The following is a 20,260-nucleotide window of genomic DNA, read 5'->3' as shown; positions in this document are numbered from 1 at the left end:
CTAGCTCTCTTCAGCAATATAATCTGCAAGTAACAAAATTTTTAAAAGTTTAAATTTTCCAAGAGTTTAATCTACTGCCCCCAATTCTTCACTACTCTGAAGTCACTGACCTCTGGCTGCATTTACAGCCAGGCTGTGAGCTACATGCGAGCAGGGGTGAGTCTGGCTAGTTCCTCGCCTGATTTGTAGTGCTGAGCACAGAGCCTGACAGAGTGCACTCCTGATCAATATTTTTTTAATGAATTTGTGTTTGAGAGAAGCAGTAGGGAGACACAGCAGCAAATGAGAGAAGGGAGGGAGACAGGGACAGTTCAGGCAGTGATTTCTGCCAATCGGGACAGGTAAGCAAAAAGAAAATTTTCTATTTTTTAAGAAGGGAAGAGAGATGAGGAAAAGGATTTTTTTTTTTATGTGTAAAAAATAAAATTTAAAAAAATTAAAAATAAATGTGTAAGTTGTGCTATTGGGTTGTAAAAGAGGATGAAGGTAATACACCTGAGAGCTGAGAGGAGGCGAAGGAGACTCCCCTTGCCACTCAAATATTAGATTTTTAATTCCTTTCATGTAATACATTAGAGTTTTAGTCTCCACTAATAAAATGGCTCCGACTCGATTATCAGAGGAATGATTCACTGCTAAGCTATGTCAGCTCTGAGCTTCTGAGTCATGGCAAGTCCTAAAGGCTTTCATTACCCTGGGGAAACTCACTCCAGGAAGGCTAAGCTTTATTTTTCTTTTTTTTTAAGTTCTTGTGTTCTTGGTATATGTTCTTCCTCTCTCAGGCTGGGTCCAAATGATCCCCACACACTGAACAACTCAATCCACTCAGAGCACAAAGAGAGCGATCATAAATTGACTTGGTTGTTTCTTTACCCATGTTGACCTCAGGCAATGCACATGGAGACTCTGCAATCAGTCCTCAGCTGAATCCTGACTGGTCCCTGCCTCAGTTTCTCCGTGTGTAAAATGAATATGATAGTAAGACCTACTCCCTAAAAATGCCATGAGGATTAAATAAGACAATATGCAACAAGTGTGCGCACAGTGTAAGTGTTTAATAAATAGTGGTGGTGGTAGAGCAAGTGGTTGGTCCTCAAGCTCTCTCCCTCTTAACCCCCACATGCCAGAACCTCAGGAAGACCCAAGGAGCAATGAACACTTAAAGCATTTTCTATGTATGTGCTTAACTTTTATTTATGCTAAACTTTACTTATGCTATGGGATTGGGCTGCTGCCCATTTTGTAGATGGGACAACTGAGGTATGGAGAAGCTGGGCAGCTGTGAGTGAGAGGAGGTCCTGGACTCCTCACCACTGTGGCTGTCCTCCCGCTATCTGTGCTACATGTAGCTGTGTACATCTAAATGAATGAAAATTAGAAAATATTAAAAAATTCAGTTCCTCAAATCACACTGGCCACATTTCAGTGATTAGCAACCATGTGTGGCTCGGGGCTACCATAACATACAGGGCAGATCTCAACCATCTCCACCACCCTAGAAGTTTCAGTGGATGGTTCTGAACTAAATAATTGAGCACACAAATAAATGACTGCTGAATGAAGTAAATAAAAATGAGTAAAACAGTATTTTATTTTCACCAAACTGACTAGTTGTTTTGACAAAATATGAACCCAACCTAGACCTGTTTTCTAGTTCATAGCTTCACCTTGGGAAAGGAGAGCATAAAAGTCTGGCATCAGCTGTCCTTGTTTGATTTGCAAACTTCTTATTTCCTTAGTCCTTGACCTAGACCATTGATTTTTCACTTTGCTACATGCAAAGAGAGCCAAACTTCAAGAGGTGAGGTCACAGTAAATATCTATTTTTTTAAGTTTATTTATTTATTTATTTTTAGTAATCTCTACATACAACGTGGGGCTCAAATTCACGGTAGAGTCAACACGCTTTAACAACTGAGCCTGCTGGATACCCCTGTAAACATCTATTTTTAGTCCAAGTACTTTAAATACATCATCTCGTTGGACTTGTATAACCTTCAGAGGTAGGTCTTATGCCCACTTTACAGCTGGGAAGACTGAGATTCAGAGAACTTTCTTGCTATTAATAACACCAAAGCCCTACTATCATGGTCAGAGGTAGACTGGGGCTCCCCTGCCTTCCAGCTCCCTTTGGGATGCAGCTTAAAGGATCCCAACCAGCCAGTGGAAATTCTGAAGTATTCAAGATCAGTTTTGTAGTTTGTGGGCAGGCGGATCTGGTCCCTCAGGCCTGTGAGACCCTGACCGTTACTGGTAAGACCGCTTGACCCCTCAATTCACCATTGACCTCCTGAACTCAGGACTGACCTCCTGAACTCAGGAAACTGGTAGAAGTTTCTGCCTATCAATTTCATCTTTTAGAAGCTAACTAATGAGGGGCACCTGGGTGGCTAAGTCAATTAGGTGTCTTTGGCTCAGGTCATGACCCTGGGGTCCTGGGATCAAGTTCTGCATCGGGCTCACTGCTCATCGGGGAGCCTGCTTCTCCCTCTCCTTGCCACTCTGCCTACTTGTGCACTCTCTGTGTGTGAAATAATCTTTAAAAAGAAAAGGCAGCTAACTAATGAATTGCTAAAACAAGAAAAGAAACATCTGAGTATCTGTAGCAAATCAACCATAAAGTAACCAACAGTTACCTCAGTTTCCCTATAATGTCAAAATCCTTCTCTGAATATTCATCCCAAGCCCTAATGAAAGGAGCCTCCCACATCTTTGGAATTATTTCCATGGTCTCCTTATTTGTACAAATCGAGGATGACATTGAGAGGTGACTCCACATGGTGTAGTCTCTGTCTATAACTCACTAAGGAGGGGACCCACTTTGGTCTGGTAACATGACCTGAGTGAATGAGGTGAGGAGCTAGATCCATTCATTCAATAACTATTGATCACCTACCACCTGCCAAGCACTAAGCTAGGTGCTAGGGAAAGAGACAACAATCCCTGACATCATGAAGCTTACTATCTGATGGTTAGGCAGACAGAAATCAAGTAAGTCAGCAAATATATAACTGTGTATTCCAGTAGGAGCCATGAAGGAGTACACAATGTTAGAAGAGACATATACAGAGGGTTAGGACTTCTGGTTCCAGCCCTGCCCTGGGGAGCCCAGACCAACCGGAAGACCTAGCACTGCAGAAGACCAATTTTCCATCTGCCTTCAGCTCTGCCATAGCTCTTGGCATGACCTTGGCCACACAGACATCAGAGAGCCAGGCTCCACTGGCTAGCTGGCCATCTGCCTTTCTCAGGCTGCTGCTGGGCCTCCGCCAGGCAGGCTTCTCACCACAAAAGGGCTGCCTTGCTGCCGGCCACTGAGGTTGAAGACTACACCGCAGACAGCTTCACTCTGAGTTACTGAGTTGTGAGCTGAAAATCCAAATCAACAGAGAGTTACTAGGAATCTACTATGTTCACATCCATCAGGATGATGATTATGAAAACAAAACCACACCAGAAAATAAGTGTTTGGCAAGGATGTGGAGAAATTGCAATCCTGTATGCGGCTGGTGGGAATGTTTGTAAAATCATGCAGTCGGTATGGAAAACAGTGAGGTGGTGGCTCAAAACATTAAACATAGAATTGCCACATGACCCAGAAATTCCACTTCGGGCTTTACACCCAAAAGAATTGAGAACTCAAGAAGACTATTTGAACGCCCATGTTCAAAGCTACATTACCCATAACAGCCAAAAGGTGAAGCAATCCCAGTGCCCATTGACGGGTGAATGGATAAACAAAATGTGGCAGGTACATACAGCCACTGTAAGAGGAGAAAAAATTCTGACACCTGCTACAATGTGGATGAACCCTGAGGATATTATGCAAAGTGAAATAAGCCAGTCACAAACAGATAACAATCATATGAGGTACACAGTCAAATTCACAGAGAGAAAATAGAATGATTGTTGCTGGGGGCTGGGAGTGGGGGTGGGGGATGAAGAATTATTATTGAATAGAGTACAGAGTTTCAGTTTGAGAAGTCGGAGAAAAAGTTCTGGGACTGAAGGTGGTGATGATAGTACCATGAATGTGCTTAATGCTACTAACCTGTACACTTAAAAATGGTTGCAATGGTAATGTTTATACCATATACATTTAACCACATTTAACCACAAGTAAAACAATAGCAACAAAGAACCTATCATGTGCCTGGTGGAGAAGTTACAATGCACTGTCACAAATGAATCAGGCATTGGCTCTGCCTTGACCTGCTTGTGCACCACAGCTACCAGGCATCCGATTTCCTGATCTAAGCCTGGACCACCCCTTAGATGTCCCCCAGGATTTTGATGCCCCACCCCAGCAGTGGGGGGAAGGAGTGGGGGCACAAAGAGGAGAGGAAGTGGGTGTTTGCCATACAACTACAGATGGTCTCTGATTTGGGATGATACAATTTAATTTTTCAACTTGATGATGGCCCAAAAGCAACATGCATTCAATAGAAATGAACTTTGTAGTTTGAATTGGGATTTCCTGGGCTAGCGCTATGCAGTATGATACACTCATGCATGGTGCTGGGCAGGGGCAGTGAGCCACAGTTGCCAGTCATCCACACAATCACAACTGATACACTTACAACCATTCTGCACCGTACAGCCATTCGGTTTTTCACTTTCCGTATAGTATTCAATACATTACATAAGATATTCCTGTAGTAAGTACCTTTATTCTTTATTACATATATATATATTCTTTATTATAAAACAGGCTTTGGCTGTTTGATCAAAGCCATCATCTGGCTTGTCCAGATGATGTCAGCTAATGTAAGTATTCTAGGTATATTTAAGGTAGGTTCAGCTAAGCTATCATGTTCCATAGGTGAGGTGTATTAAATGTATTTTCAACTTATGATATTCTCAACTTATGATGGGTTTATTGGGATGTAACCCTACCATAAGTCAAGGAAGATCTGTATTATCTGCCAGACACTATGATAGTGTTTTAGATATTTTATCATTGTTGATCCTTACAATGTCCCTATGAGGTATGTATCATTCTCCTCATTTTATAGACTAATAAAGACTCAGAAAAAAAAATATTTAGTTCCCAATGACAAATTCAAGAGTGAAACTTAGTCTGCCCAATCCAAAGCTCATCACTTTACATGTATTGTGTTGTTTACTAAAAGAGGGCAGCTCTTTTAGGGGATAGAGTAAGGTTGTTCAGAGAGTAACTTAAAGATGGCAAAGCAGGTCAAATGCCCCAGCTGGAGGGAGGTGGGCCAGAGAGTTGATGGTCTAGGTCCTCAAAGCTTATCCTGTGTAGTAGAGGCATCTGGGATACCTGCCTTATGCATCTGTATCTCTTGGCACAGCTAATTGGACCAGGGGTGAACACCTGACCCAAACTGAGCCAACTGGTATTTTTCTCTCAAAGAGCCCTACTAAGAGACACTGGGATTATAGGAGATATAAGATCTGGACCAAGTCACCGCTAAAGTAACCCAAAGCCCCATGCATGCTGCCAACTGTGGGGAAGCAGGAGTAAGAGACTCCATGAAGGCAGTCACTGTGCAGGGAAGAAGAGAGGCATGAGGCCCCATCGTCCCTAGGGGAGAGAGAGCGAATGCCACCCTGCTTGACATGATTCTGACTCCTGTGGGACCCATGATTTAGATTCTGGGAGATTTCTCTCTAGCTTTGGGGGGAAAAAAAAAAGAAGAAGAAGAAGAAAAAGAAAAAAACCACACTTTATTTAAGTAAGCTTGTGGGTATGTGTTCCTTGCAATTAAGCAATTGCTGGCCATGACACATCACCTTCCAGGTGGGACAACCGGGTAGGGCGAGAAGGACTTTACATGAATGAGATCACAGCTCAGCTTGGTTAGAAATGCTCCCCATTGGCCTTTGGGAAAACAGCAGAATTTGTCTTCCCGGTCACTTTCTATTTCTCTGCCTTTCTTTTCCCTCTTAGTGGGCATCTACCCTCCTATCCAGGTAGCTCATGTTCTCATACTGGCCTCCTGCAGAGAAAAACCCCAACTCAACCCTGAACTCACCTACAGAGTACCACCACCCACCCCCCCAGCTGGAAGGAAGGCAGTCTGATGTCCCCATTTTTATAGAGGAGTGTGAGGAAGGGTGACCCAATGAGCCAGGTTGCTTTCTCAGTATCTTTTATGTTAGCTTCTTCCTTCTCATTCTAGCCCTGGGATGAACTCCCTCTGTCCTGCAAAGCTTTGTCTCAACCAGTAAACCTTCTGTTTTGTCACCCTGACTAGTACTAATCCGGCCTTCACAATGCTGCCTAGTGTCTCCCCACTAGTTTGTGAGTAAAGTGCAATCCCTAGCCACACTGGATTACCCTCTGTCAGCCTCACAACACAAGCTCATGGCTCCCTGGCCTTCCTGTGCTGTTTCAAAGCCTGGCATGTCATCCTCCTCCTGGAATTTCTGTGAAATTTCCTCATCCTTTAAGACCAAGGCACTGATACTTCCCCACCAAGCATATTTCTCCTCCGTCTGCTCTTACACTATAAATCTATACATCTTTTCTGGTTCATATCTCATTCTTGTGTTCTTACTAGCTGATTTCCTAGGCCTACGAGACCAAACTGTGCTAGTATATTTTTCTAGACTTATTCCTCATGTGCTCTCTGGTGCTTGGAGATCTCCATAAAAGCAAATGTTATCAAATGGAGGAAGTAAGTTAGGAGTTCCCATGTGCAATTTCCTATGTATATTCATTTAATCCTCAAAAAACCCTGCAAGGTAAATGTTATTAAGAACACTAAGCCAAAAATTTTAATTCATTTGCCCATGAGCACAGAGCAAGCAAAGAATGGGAAATGGGATTCTTATTTAGGACCCCCTGACCCCAAAGCCCAGGGCCTTTGCACTGGAATGCCCAATAGGCGTTGCAACCTATCACCTAATGCTAAGTTAGCTGAGAAAGCTTAAGGTGCCCGCCATCCAAGCAGTTGTGGCTCAGAGCCGCTCAAAGCACACTCCTACTCAACAGGACAGTTGTTCAATAGAAATTACACCAAGAATAGGCGATCATTGACATTTCGTGGTACATGCATTATTATGCCTTATAGACCACTGCACAGTTTATGTATGAATTTTCAACATAAAAGCTTCACATTTTCTTTGCAGTATCAAGAATGCAAAAAAGTACTACAACATCGATTTGGGTAGCACATGCTAGGAACTGGCTATGCTCCGCATTCAGGAATGTGCAGGGGTGCCTGGCTGGTTCAGTCAGAAGAACATGTGACTCCTGACCTCAGGGTAATGAGTTTGAGCCCCACGTTGGGTGTAGAGATTACTTAAATAAATAAACTTAAAAAAAAAAAGGAATGTGTAAAGTGACCTTTTCTTTGCCAAGCTTCACTCACAAACTACCTTAGAGAATATTCAGTTTAATTCTTCCTGAAAGAAGGGAGATTGGCAGACTTCTGGTGATCCCTTTCAGGACCAAGAATCAATTATTTTATTGTACTAAGCTGTCTCAAATCTCCTGCCAGCTCTTGCCTCCATGGTTAACATCTGAAATGTTATTCAACATCAGTGATATGCTAGGGGTTGCAGAGGATATAAAATCTCATTCCTTTTTGGCAGAGCTGAATCCCCCTGGGATGGAGAAACCCACCAGTAAACCCAAACCAGAAAAACACCAGCAACTTTGGGCATGACTGGAGGGCATGCATGTAAGTAAGAGATGTTGTAGAAGAGGGGAAGAAAAACAAACCATGTTAATTCATTTTTAAAAGGCATTTGTGGTTTTGTAAATGACTGAGAGCCTGTAAAATGTGCCTTTGGGAAGTATACCTCTGAGAGTTCCCATGCTTCATTCCATAGAGTGGGGCCACTTTCCCTAGGTGGTGATTCTCTAAGCTCTGTACTCCCGGAAGTGAGGGAAATGACTCAGTAGATCAAACAGTTCTGCTTTCTTGAGTGTTTAATAAATGCAAGACAGTGGTTCTATGAGAGTACCAGCATCATAGCATGATTGTCAGTTGAGCCTGTGGGAATCTTCCTGTTAGTCCTATGATGCATCTGGGTAAACCAAGTCACCACGTGGGCTGCTCCCCAGGTGCCTTCATAGATGACAGTGAATAAGACCCATTGGCTCTTCCCCCCATCATGCTTCATCCTACTTAAATAGAATTTCATAGCTTTTCTGCTTATTTAAAAGGTCATTTTAAAGTATTTAACTATAAATTGTCAAAGAGCAAATTAAATTTTGCTAAAAAAAGTCAGAAAATTCTCTGTTGCATAAACCCCAGCCTCAAGGGATCTCTACAGATCTACTCCCCTTCAGATAAGCCATTAAAACTCCATTTTTCAAAAGATGAAAAAGAAAGCATTCTTAGAGAAGTCAAGTGGTTTCTTAAGATTACAAAGTTGATAAGCTCTTTGAAAGGAGGTCCCAGAAATATCTAGGATTTCACTCCAAAAACATGTTCAAATGAAATAACAGGCATCTGTAAAAACAGGTAATAATATATGACAATTATTTGGTGACCATCTGAGTAATAGTCATTTCACAAGGCAATGATCTACACAAGACCAGAAGGGAAAATTCTGGCTGATGGAATGGGCGATAGCATAAGGATAGAAGGAGAAAAATGTCATTACTGCAACAATTATGCACCCTAGGAGCTGGACGTTTCATATGAATGCAATGTTGCCACATTATAAAAGCACAGAAATATTAAGGACTGCAAGAAAATTCCCTCTCAATCAATCTAATGCTAAGAGATTTGACACCAAAGCAAGAGATGAGCTAAAGGGAAAATGGAAATCCTTGGCAATTGCCAGCAAATCATCTTTAAGCGAAAAAGGGAAAAAAAATCACCACAACCCAAAAAGGCAATAACAACAAAAAAGAGAAACTGTCCTTCAGAAACACACATGTTCACAAAGACATGCACTATAAGGGGCGCCTGGGTGGCTCAGTCAGCTAAGGATCTGACTTCGGCTGGGACTGTAATCCAGGGTCCTGGGATGGAGCCCTGCACTGGGCTCCCTGCTTAGCAGGCTCCTTGCCTGCTCCCCCTGCTTGTGCTCTTTCTCTCTCACTCAAATAAATAAATAAACTTTAGTTTTTTAAAAGATACACACTGTAAGAATGTGCACTTCAGGGCACTAACAGGGAGTTGTTGCAACAACTTTCATATTTATAGCTAAAAGTCAAGAAGGATTCAAATCAAACTGTTCTGAGTAGTTATTCCTAGGTAATAAGAGTGGCTAGAAAAAAATAAAAAATAAAAAATAAATTAAAAAAAGAGTGGCTAGAAAGAAAGAATAGGAGGAACGTGATCTTCTATTATATTATATTGCATTTTTTAATTAATAAATGTCTTAAATATTATTTTGAAACTAATCTCAGCCAGATTCAGCTTCATGGCCTGGCTTTCTGCATGGAACTCAAGAAAGAATGGCCACCTCAGGCTTGCAGGTGCTCTGGCCTGAAGAGTCAGAGCTAGTGCACCACAATGATGCAAAAAATCAAATAAGCTTAATGGTCATCATAATCTACTCCTGCACTGTGAAACATCCATGACATTCTCTCAACAGGGACTCAACTCCCAATTCCTCCTGGTTCCTACCAGGTCCTATGAAGTTCTGTAGTCAACCTCAGGAGAGGCTGGAACACAAAAGACTGAGGTCAACCTGAAACCAGTTGGTTGGCAGCACAGCAGCTCCTCTACTACAGAGTAATTTCAGTTTCAAGGACCTTGGGGTCTATACAGCCATCACCCCTAATGCCCATCACTTGGACATTCTTCTTACCACCTTGGAGTTAGAGGAGAATTGGCTTTGGCCCAACTTTACCATTTTATGTACTTAAAGGTTGGACTTTTACACATTTCAGTAAACATAGGGGCTTTCCTTCATCTTCTCACCTCATCTTTGACATCTCACTCTCCACACTCTACTTCTCAACACTGCACTGTGAAGTGCATTTAGCTTCACTGTAATAAGTATGCTGAGTTCTGACCACACTTAATGTTACTTAGTTATATACAGTGCTCAAGACTGGGAGGCACACCTGGAAAGGATCTGCCATCACCAGTGTTTAAAACTAGGAAAGAGATTGAGGGGAAGAAATAGGCCACTTCTGTTACTGTGTCTGCTCCTGTCCCTAAGGCTCTGCCTTCCACATCTTGGTGAGAGTGATACATGGAACTATAAAATGATAGAAGTTTATAGCCAGAAGGAACCTCAAGGAGATCAGTTCCCATCATTCCACAGCTGAGAAACTAGAGCCCTGGGTGGTAACTTTAGGTCATTTAGGAAATATCAGCTAGAGTATGGGTGTTCCTACTCTGAGCTCAGAGTTGATTCTGCTGTCAAGTTGCTTGTTAGGTGAATGAATGACTGACCTCACTCCCCAGTTTGCACAACCAAAGCAGACTAGAAAAGAGACTAAAGTTTAAATGATCTAATAACTATAATTGTTTGGAGAGACTGCATTTGCCCAGTCTAACTGGTTTTCCACTTTCAGCTGACAACTTATGTTGATAGCTTCAGGCATATTTTTAGTCATTTAAAAGTTTTGACCAGGGGCAGCCCCGGTGGTGCAGCGGTTTAGCACCGCCTGCAGCCCGGGGTATGATCCTGGAGACCTGGGATCGAGTCCCACATCGGGCTCCCTGCATGGTGCCTGCCTCTCTCTCTGCCTCTCTCTCTCTTTGAATAAATAAACAAATAAATCTTTTAAAAATAAAAAAATAAAAGTTTTGACCAATGCATATTCGTTCCAAAAAATTTTAAGTCAGATTTCAATTCAGTGTTAAATTCTAATTCCTCTATGATCTGTATGACTTGTATCCCATAATGACGTTACCAAGTTGAATCTGATATACTTTTACATGTCTTTATGTGTCAGTGGTGAGGGTACAAACTTTTTACGTTATGTCCCTATTACGCAATTACTTCAGGGAAAAACAAAAGACTTGAAAGCAACTAATACAGGTAAGGGAACATTGTCATAACATGACTACATGACATTCACTAACCAGATTCTCAAACCACGGTGTCCTTTAAGAATTGAACTTTTGCCTTCTAAATTTGTTTTTTTTTTTTTCTTTTTTTAACTAAACAATCATTTGACAGCTTTGGGTTTCCTTTCTTTCATCTTGCTCACCCTTATAAAGAAAGGTTGGAGAAGAGAAATAGATAAAATAGACAAAAGAAAGGAAAAAGGCAGAGATAAACCAGAAACTGGAAGGGAGTAGTTGCTTGGTTCCTGAGGAATCGAGAAATGTTTGAGGTGTGGTCAGAGGCGTGGTCAGGAACTCGGTGCCCATCAAGGCTCCTACTTTCTCTGTCTTCCCCCACGGCTCTCATCCCTCCTGCCAAGAAGTGAGCTGGCAATCTTACCAGTGACCCTGAACAAACAGAAAATGATAAGGCTCCTAAACTCAGATATTGACACATCACCCAGGCCCAAACTGGAATCACTTTCAATGCTTGCGCGCGAGCCCTCACACGAGCCACTCCTGCCCCCTCCGCTGCAATTCAGCCTCGTAAAAGAATAAACTTTTGGAATTACAGTAGGCCTTTTACAGATAATTCAGTCTAAACCCTGCTCACAGTTTTTACAGAAAAGAGGACTGACATTCGAAGAAACGAGGTCATCTGCCCAAGGTTTTTCAGCAAAACCAAAGTAGATGCGCAAACTACAGACTAGTTTCGTCCAGAGCTCCTTCCTCCGTGAGCACTTTAGAAGCCACGGAACACACGCTCTCCAAGTCTGGAAAGATGAAGCGCAGTTACAAAACGGCACAAAACAATGTGAAAACAGACGAATCCGAAACAATAACTTCACTGCAGCTTCCAGAAGCCCGGGGACCAAGCGGCGGTGAGTGGGCTGTTGTGGGGAGTACCGGTGCTTGGAAAAACTTCACTGGTACTTTTCCCTCTGTCACCGACTTTTCAAACGCAGAGACGGTAACATTGCACACCAGACGGCCGACACTAACTTTGATCCCACGCAGGCCTCCTTGAGACTTCTAATTTGAGGTCCCATCCACAAATCAACAAATCCCTACCCGGGTTTACAGAAATCACATTTTTAGAGTTCACACATCCGGTCATCGTCTGCGTCTCAAAACCCCGGGGAAGCTGAAATGCCTCCCGTAGAAAACCGGTCCTCTCCCCTCACCTGCCCAGGTAACGAGCCGGCTAAAGCCAGAGAGGCTCTGCCTTCTCCGTGGACTAAGCGCCGACTGTCAAACCAGTGGGACCCACGAGAACCTAGCATGCCACGCCAGGACCCGAGAAAAAAGAAGAACACGTTTCCTTACCCTTAAAAATGACAGAAACGATAGGATCCGGTTTCCCAAATTTCGTTTTCGGGATATTGCTGGCGGACTCCACGATCACCCGCAGCATGGCTCTTCCTGCGCGCCGAGAGCAAGTCCCAGCCGGCGGCGCGGGGCAGAGCGGGGCGGAGGAGCCGCGGAGCCGAGCCGAGGAGCGGAGGAGCCGAGGAGCCGCGGAGCCGAGCCGAGGAGCCGAGCCGAGGAGCCGAGCCGCGGAGCCGAGCCGAGGAGCCGAGCCGCGGAGCCGAGCCGAGGAGCCGCGGAGTCTGCGCTGCTGCCCGGGAGGGCCGCGCGGGGCGGGGAAGGGGTGGGTCTCCGACCGGTCGCGGCCTGAAGGCGACGTGTGAACGGATGCCCGGAGTCCCGGGCCCCCGCACTCAGCAGCTGGGAAGGGTGGAGTGTCAAGGGCCCAGCCTCAATTCGCAACAATCATGTGCGACAAACGCAGCCGGCCTGGATGGGCGCCAGTACCTGCGGCCAGGTCCGGAGACCACCCCGACGCGGCCGCCTTTCAGCCCCAGATCGAGAAGCCGAATGGATGTGGCGTTCCACCACCCCCTTTCGTTCTCTTCTGAGCTTCACGGAGTTTAGAAACTTTACTTCGTTGTGGGTTTTTTTTTTTTTTTTTTTAATTTTACTTTTGCTGTGTCTTCTCATGCTGTTGAACACCTCCACTCAGCAACCACTTAGAAAAGGGTTTTAAGAAAATAAAAAATCAGTTAAAGGGTGCCCCCTGTTGCATGACAGAGGGATAACTGAGTTTATTGTAAACCCATCCGGAGGCGGTATTTGCAAAATTGGTGTATTGGGAGCTGATCTTTTGCTTTATGAAAGGATTCAGCGTTGGATTTCTTAAAAAATCCTTAAGGAATGACAGCTGGGAACTTACGTTTTCCCGGTCCATCAAAAGCTGCTAACAGTCTCCAATGGAAATGGAGAATGGTTCTCCACTTTTTTTTTCAGAGCTAACCCCCAGCAGTGTCTTCCTTTCCTTTGCTAAAGAAAAAAAAAAAAAAATTCAGTGACACTTATTAAAGCACAATAAGGCTTTATTCAAGGGAAGGGGACCATTGCAACAGGTATAGGGACCCCTGCAATGTAGTGGAGGAGAGAGATTGGGCTCATCTCCGAGTGCAGCATAGGTAAGTGGGAATTTATAGTCAGGGTGGGGGCCAGTGGATGCAGAATTACTAGGAAGAAACATAGGGGTCAGGGGGTTCTGGTTCAACAGACCTAACAGGATTCTTGTTGAAGGTAGATCAGGATGACCAGACATCAGTTGGGAGACCGGGAAGGATGAGAAACCCATCAGGTATTAAGAGTGATCAGATATGGAGGGTGGGGGAGTGGTTTTGGTTTAATAGACTTTTACAAAGAAGTGCACAGATGGGCCCAGGGGGAAGCCTGACTACAGTTTGCTCAAACAAAGAATCTCTGTGACCTGGAGAGTGTATTAAGCAGTGTAGCCTGATGAGTAAGTTCGCAAGAGGATGCCTGGGGTAAGTAGCCAGCCAGACCTGAGTATGGATCCCTGCTTCACCACTTCTGAGCTATGTCACCTTACAAGTTTCTAACCAACTCCCCCCCCATCTATAGTTATCTAATCTATGAACTAAAGTTAAAGGTAAAGGTGTCATAAGATAAAGGTCTTAGCGTGGGTCCTTGGCACAGAGCATGCACACTAAGGCACACACGTACGCAACCAGAAGTTCATGCTGGTACGTGATTTCATAGCATTTCCTGTAATGCAAGTTGGCTTTAAATCAGGATCTCACTGTGTTTCAGAAGAAAAGCTAAAAACTTAGGGTGAAGGAGCACAGTGTTTCCTTCCACTTTTGAACACACGACGGAAAAGAGCACTTGTAAGCAAACACTTCAAGTGCATTGAAAAGGCATTGTTTATCTACGGGAATTCTGTGAGCTTCTCAACTGCTTATGTAATCAACAAATGGACAATACTATATAGATCATTGACTAAATAGACTATATTAGATTAAATGTATTTAGACACAGATTAAATAGTCTATATTTTGGTAGGATATAAGCAAAATTATGTTTATTTTGTTTGGCTGGTTTTCATCTCTTCTTTTCATTGTGAAATATATTACAGAAAAATTCTTAGAACATAAATGTGACAGTTTAACAAATGAACATCTAGGTCAATATAGAGAACATGGCCACCACTTCAGAAGACCCTCCCATATGTATCTCCACCTCCTTCTCCCAGAGATAACCACTATCTTGATTTTTATGGTAATAATTTCTGTTCTTTTCTTTATAGGGTTAACCCCCTTGATTATGACCTTCATATGATAACATGAATTATTTTATATATTACATGAATTTTGTATACAGACATATACAAACCTATGTATATAATACACATATACCTATATTCATACAGAATGAATTCTTTGCTATATTATGACTTTTGTAGAAATGGAATCAGTATGAATTGTTTTGTGCTTGGCTTCTCTTTCTCAACATTACATTTTGACATCCATCCATGTAACTACTTTGTTTACTCTTTGCTATCTACCATTTCATTGTGTGAATATGCCACATTTTATTAATCCACTCTGCTTTTGATGAACATTGGATTATCCACAGTTTGGAGCTATTACAAAGAGGGCTACTGCTTGTGTATGTTTCCTGCTACAAATGTGCATGAGCACATTTAGGATCTAACCTAGGAGTGGAATTGTTGATACAATTGGAATTGTATCAAAGGGTGCATGCATTTCTACAGAATTAGTGGGTATTTAAAATTGTTTTCCCCAATGGTCATACTATTTAAAGTTTCATGGGCAGCATGTGAAAACTCCTGCTCATCTAGGTGGTAATGTTAGATTTTTCCATGCTTGCCCATCCGGTGACCTTGTAATAGTATTTCACTGGAGTTTTAATTTGCATTTTTCAGATTACTAACATGGTTGAATACCTTTTCATATTTACCTTTCTTGATTTGTGAAGTGCTTGTTCAAATCTTTTGCCATTTTTCCTATTGAGTTCTCTGTTTTTCTTACTGTTTTTGTAAGAGCTGTTTTATGTACTCTGAATACTAGTCCTTTGTGGGTTGTAATTTTAATACAATTGAATTTATCAATATTTTCTTTTATGATTAGTACATTTTCCATATTAAGAAAACCTTTTGAGCAGCCCGGGTGGCTCAGCGGTTTAATGTCACCTTCATCCCAGGGCCTGATCCTGGAGACCCAGGATTGAATCCCACGTCCAGCTCCCTGCATGGAGCCTGCTTCTCCCTCTGCCTGTGTCTCTGCTTCTCTCTCTCTCTCTCTCTCTCTCTCTCTGTCTCTCATGAATAAATAAATAAAATCTTTAAAACAAAACAAAACAAAAACTTTTCCTATCTGGGATCATGAAGATATTCTACAATATTATCTGGTAGAAGCATTTTGTTTAATCTTGCACATTTATTTTTTTTAAGATTTATTTATTTATTTTGAGACAGATGGGGGAGGGAAGGGGCAGAGGAGAGGGAGAGAGATTCCTTAAGCAGACTCTCCCTTGAGTGCAGAGTCTATTGTAGGGCCCAATGTAGGGCCCAATCTCATGACCCTGAGATCACGACCTGAGCCAAAACCAAGAGTCATACACTTAATGACTGTGCCACCCAGGTGCCCCTCATCATGCACATTTAGATTTATATTCCACTTATAATTGAGTATATGTCACGTAAAGTCAGAGGTCACATTTCATTTTTTAAAAATATGGATATTCAATTGCTCTAGTACCATTTATTGAAAAGTTTGACCTTTCCCCAAATGTAGGTCATATTATGAGATGTGTAGATGTGAGCAAGTCTGTTTCTATGTTTCTGGAGGGTGGGAGTGGGGGTCTGTACTGGGGCGTCAGTGGAAAATAAACCAAAGTCTGACCTGATGGGGCTCCACAGCTAGTGGGGACCACATGACAGGTCTCATGTGTCTATCATTTACTGCTCTTGGCAGAGAAAAAGAAATAGAAGAGAGGAGAGTCTTAGCAAAAAATCTAGATATGAAGAACAAAGTAACAGGGGTAGCAAAGAGGGGTTAGTGGAAGAGAAAAGAAGATAAATTCATAATATCTTATTCCTATTCCATTTTTGCAGAATCTTAGGTATTACCTAACAGTAGTTTTCAAACTGGCATGCACAGAGGGTCCATTGTTTAAGATCTCTTTGCTGAAGTACTTTGTTAAGAATTATTTCAGTTGATAACTAAAAGGATTTTTAGAACAAAAGTACTATTTTTGGTAGTTTAATTACAGGGCTTTACATAGCAGTAGATGTTATTTTTTAAAAATTTAATATGCGGTATATTTAAATTTTGCTTCTTTAAAAAGGCACCGGTAGTGACTAAATCTAAATGGAGGGCAGGAGGGGACAAAGTATTTTATAACACTTGGCACCATTATATTGTCATTATTTAAGGCAATTGAGGAGCTAAATACAAAATAGGAATGAATCCAAACTTCTCCAACTCACTATGAACATATTCTAAAATATATCTAGAAAAAAAGACCAGAGAAAAGTGGAATCAAGTAAGCCTTGTGCTTACCTATGGAAAGAATTCCTCATCCAAATATTTAATAGACAAATGCTTCCCAATCATCCTTCTGGAAGAGTCTTCATTCATGCACACGTGCGTGTATTCAGCTAACAGCTAGTGGAAGTCTATTTGGTGCCAAGCACATGCTAACTACAAAGATAAAGAAGATACATGTCTTCTCTGCAAGAAAGCTCACAGATAATCATAGCCTAATGGAGTGCAATGATAGAGGGAGACAGAGAAGACAGGCGTCTAACATGGCAAGTGAGGGCAAGCAGGGTAGGCTCCTGGAGGAGGTGTCAGCTGGATTGAGTGCAAACCTTCCTCAAATTACAATGCAGTTACATCTCAATAAATCCATCATAAGTTGAAAATATCGTAAATTGATACATATATTTAATGCATTAAATATCATAAATGCATTTAATACACTTAGCCTACCAGACATCATAGCTTAGCTTTGCTCACATTAACCATGCTCTGAATACCTACATGAGCCTATAGTTAGGCAAAACCATTTAACCGAAGTGTTGGCTATCTCATGAAATTTATTGGATACAGTACTGAAAATGAAAAATAGAATGGTTATATAGGAGCAGGATGGTTGTAAGTTGTATAGCCCTTGTGATGGTGCGGCTGTCTGGGAGTTGTGGCTTGCTGCCTGTCACTGCCCAGTGACATGAAAGAGGATTCTACCAGATGGTGCCAGCTGAGGAAAAGATCAAAATTCAAAGAATGGTTTTTACTGAATGCATATCACTTTTGCACCACCATAAAGTCAAAAAATTGTTAAGTCAGGGATATCTATATTAATGGTTGAATTGACATATGTATGATCTGAAATTGAATTAAACAAATACATATAGTAAGCATTAGAAACTTCAGGGCATTCAATGTTGGTGAAACATCACATGTGAGGTGAAATCATCACACTGTGAACATAGGCAGTTGGGTGGGCAGCCGCTTAGAGAGACTTATTGCTCTGTTAAGAACAATTAACATCTAATGAGTGCTCACTCTGTGCCAGATGCTACCCTAAGCATTTTATTAATCTCTTTTAATCCTTCTGCTGCCCTATTCTATGAGGTAGGTACTATTTATCACCCCCCACTTCACAGATGAGGAAACTGAGGCCTAGTTTGGTTAAATAGTATCCAAGTTCTCACAGCAAGTGGAGTCAGGGTGTGAACAGAGGCAGTCTGCCTTTAGACTCCATGCTCTTACCTACTTGCACCATGCCTCAGTGGCAGTGGAGGTTTTAACTAGAGATGCATTTTTCAGCTGGGAAGCAAAATAATCGAATTACATCCCAATACTCTGGATACAAATGAAACATTTTAATAACTCCACAGACTGAAAATTAGTTTAAAATGAGCTAAAACAGGTAGAGCAGTCAGTGCCCAAGGAGCTTGCTCTCTTCAAACAGAATGCACTGTGAACTGAGAACCAACTCTCCTAAATGAGATTAGTCAGCAGGGAAAATCTGCCCAACCTGGCCCGGAAATGGCTTCCCAACGTGTTACTTACTGATAGGGCTGCTTTGATCTCAGCTAAATGCTAAGGGTGTCTCCCTATTTACCGATTTAGAACGTAGCCCTTCCTGGCTGACCATGATGAACTTTTCTAACCCAGGAAAGAGCAGTGGGTCAACCCTGAGAAGGTGCTGGGTTCTAAAATTATGCTTTTTGTGCGAGTTAATGAATATTTGATCAATATTCATTAGGAAGAGAGGAGAGTAAAGAAAGGAGGAGAGTAAAGAATTTGTCTATTTCTCCACAATAGTCTAGGGCAGAGGATGCCTAGATCATTTATTTATCCATTCGTTCATCGAGCAAATATTTATTAACTTCCTAATTGGTTTAAGCACTGTGATGATTGGTGCGAAGGATATGGTGGTAAGCAAAATCAGACAAATTCCTCAAGGAGTTTGCAGTCTAGTGAGGGTAAAGGACACAAGTCAAAGAATTACTAACAAATGTGCAATTGTAACTATAGTGAATGCTTTGAAGGAGTAGGCAGTAAAGAGAGGAAATCTCCTTCTCTAGGAGGCAGGAAAGTCTTCCCTGAGGCAGTGAAGATTGAGTAAAGGTCTGAAAGGGAAAAGAGATAATAGTGGGAGCATTACTGATTGGGGAACCTCCAGTGAAAAGACCCTGAGGCAGGAAGAATGGTGCCTGGTCAAGGAATGCAAGGTGTCAAATGTGGCTGGTTTGAGACTAGGCTGGGGAGGTCAGTTTAGCCCTGCTAAGCCTGAGAGAACAAATTGGGGATTTGTTATTTTATGACAAGAACAAAGGTGGGTCAATAAAATGTTTTCAGTGTTTGTATTGGGGAATGTGTGGCATGATTAGATCTGCATTATTCCAAAAATATCTCTACTGAAAGAAAATTGCATTGGAAGGAGGCAAGAGCTTACTTGGTTCTTCTTTACCTGCATCTAAAGAACATTTATTGTGTGTTTACTGACACTGTTCAATAGAAATGTAACATAAGCCACATTTATCATTTTGAATTTTCTAAAAGTCGCAGTAAAGAAAGTAAAAAACAGTAATAGCAGGATTAATTTTAATATATTTTATTTTGCCCAACGTATCTATAATATTACCATCTCAGCATGTAGTAATATAAAAAAGTAGTACTAGTGAAGTATTTCACATTTTTTCATAGTCTTTGAAATCTGCTGTGTGTTTCACACACTTCAATTCAGAAACAAAATTTTCACTGGAAATACATCTGTATTTAGATTTCATAAAATTTACAGTTGAAAAAATAGGTTTGCATAGCCAAATTGTTCCAAATATACTTAAAAGTTTTCCAATAACCAAATTAGCTACCAGTTTTTAAATTAAAAAATAAGTAAAATTAAGAATTCAGTTCCTCAATCACAGTAGCCACATTTTAAGCACTCACCAGCCATATGTGGCTAGTGCCATATATTAGATAGAGCAGAAGGAACTTTTCCATCACTGCAGAAAGTTGTATTGGAAAACACAGATGTACCTGCTGGTGAGGCCTTGGGCATTCATCAGCATCCTTTTGGAAGATTTAATCTTTCAAAGGTATTGATCATATTTATCTATAACAGCCCCACTATCTCGTTTTACTAAGGCTGAACACATTCAGCAGGCTTTGGTACTGTTTTGGTTTCTCAGGAAGATTTTCCTACTGGGAGGAAAATGAGCTAACCTGCTGAAATAAATATCCAGTATGCTAGGCTGTTATGGCTGTTACTTTTCTGTTTGAATCCTTGCCCTAGGATTCTCAGAATAAGCTGTCAACATCAAAGTACTAGCACCTTTGTGAGGCCTTATGCAAACTACAGCTCCCCACACTTTGCGCCTGGCAGCACCTATCTGCAAAGAGCAAAAACATTGATTTTCAAGTCTAATAATGACAATTACAAAATTCAACAAGCCACGGAGCCAATGA

The 20,260-nt window shown here is 41.8% G+C and overlaps 1 protein-coding gene across 4 annotated transcripts in view; it reads right to left on the bottom strand.

Annotated features, from left to right (window-relative positions):
- The window catches only part of MYOF (myoferlin), a 142,157-nt gene extending 129,287 nt beyond the window's left edge, over positions 1 to 12,870 (bottom strand). For 2 of the 4 annotated variants that reach the window (XM_077878363.1, XM_077878364.1), the window contains exon 1: positions 12,264 to 12,866. In XM_077878363.1, the coding sequence (XP_077734489.1) occupies positions 12,264 to 12,351 (88 nt within the window). In that variant the 5' untranslated portion in view covers positions 12,352 to 12,866. Of the gene's footprint in view, positions 1 to 12,263 lie in introns of all 4 variants that reach the window. The other 2 variants (XR_013368209.1, XM_077878365.1) reach the window with 2 other exon arrangements.
- Positions 12,871 to 20,260: the final 7,390 nt, after the last annotated feature.

Source organism: Canis aureus, chromosome 29 (genome assembly GCF_053574225.1).
Source record: "Canis aureus isolate CA01 chromosome 29, VMU_Caureus_v.1.0, whole genome shotgun sequence".
Taxonomy (NCBI): Eukaryota; Metazoa; Chordata; class Mammalia; order Carnivora; family Canidae; genus Canis; species Canis aureus.
This window is presented reverse-complemented; position numbering and strand designations above follow the sequence as displayed.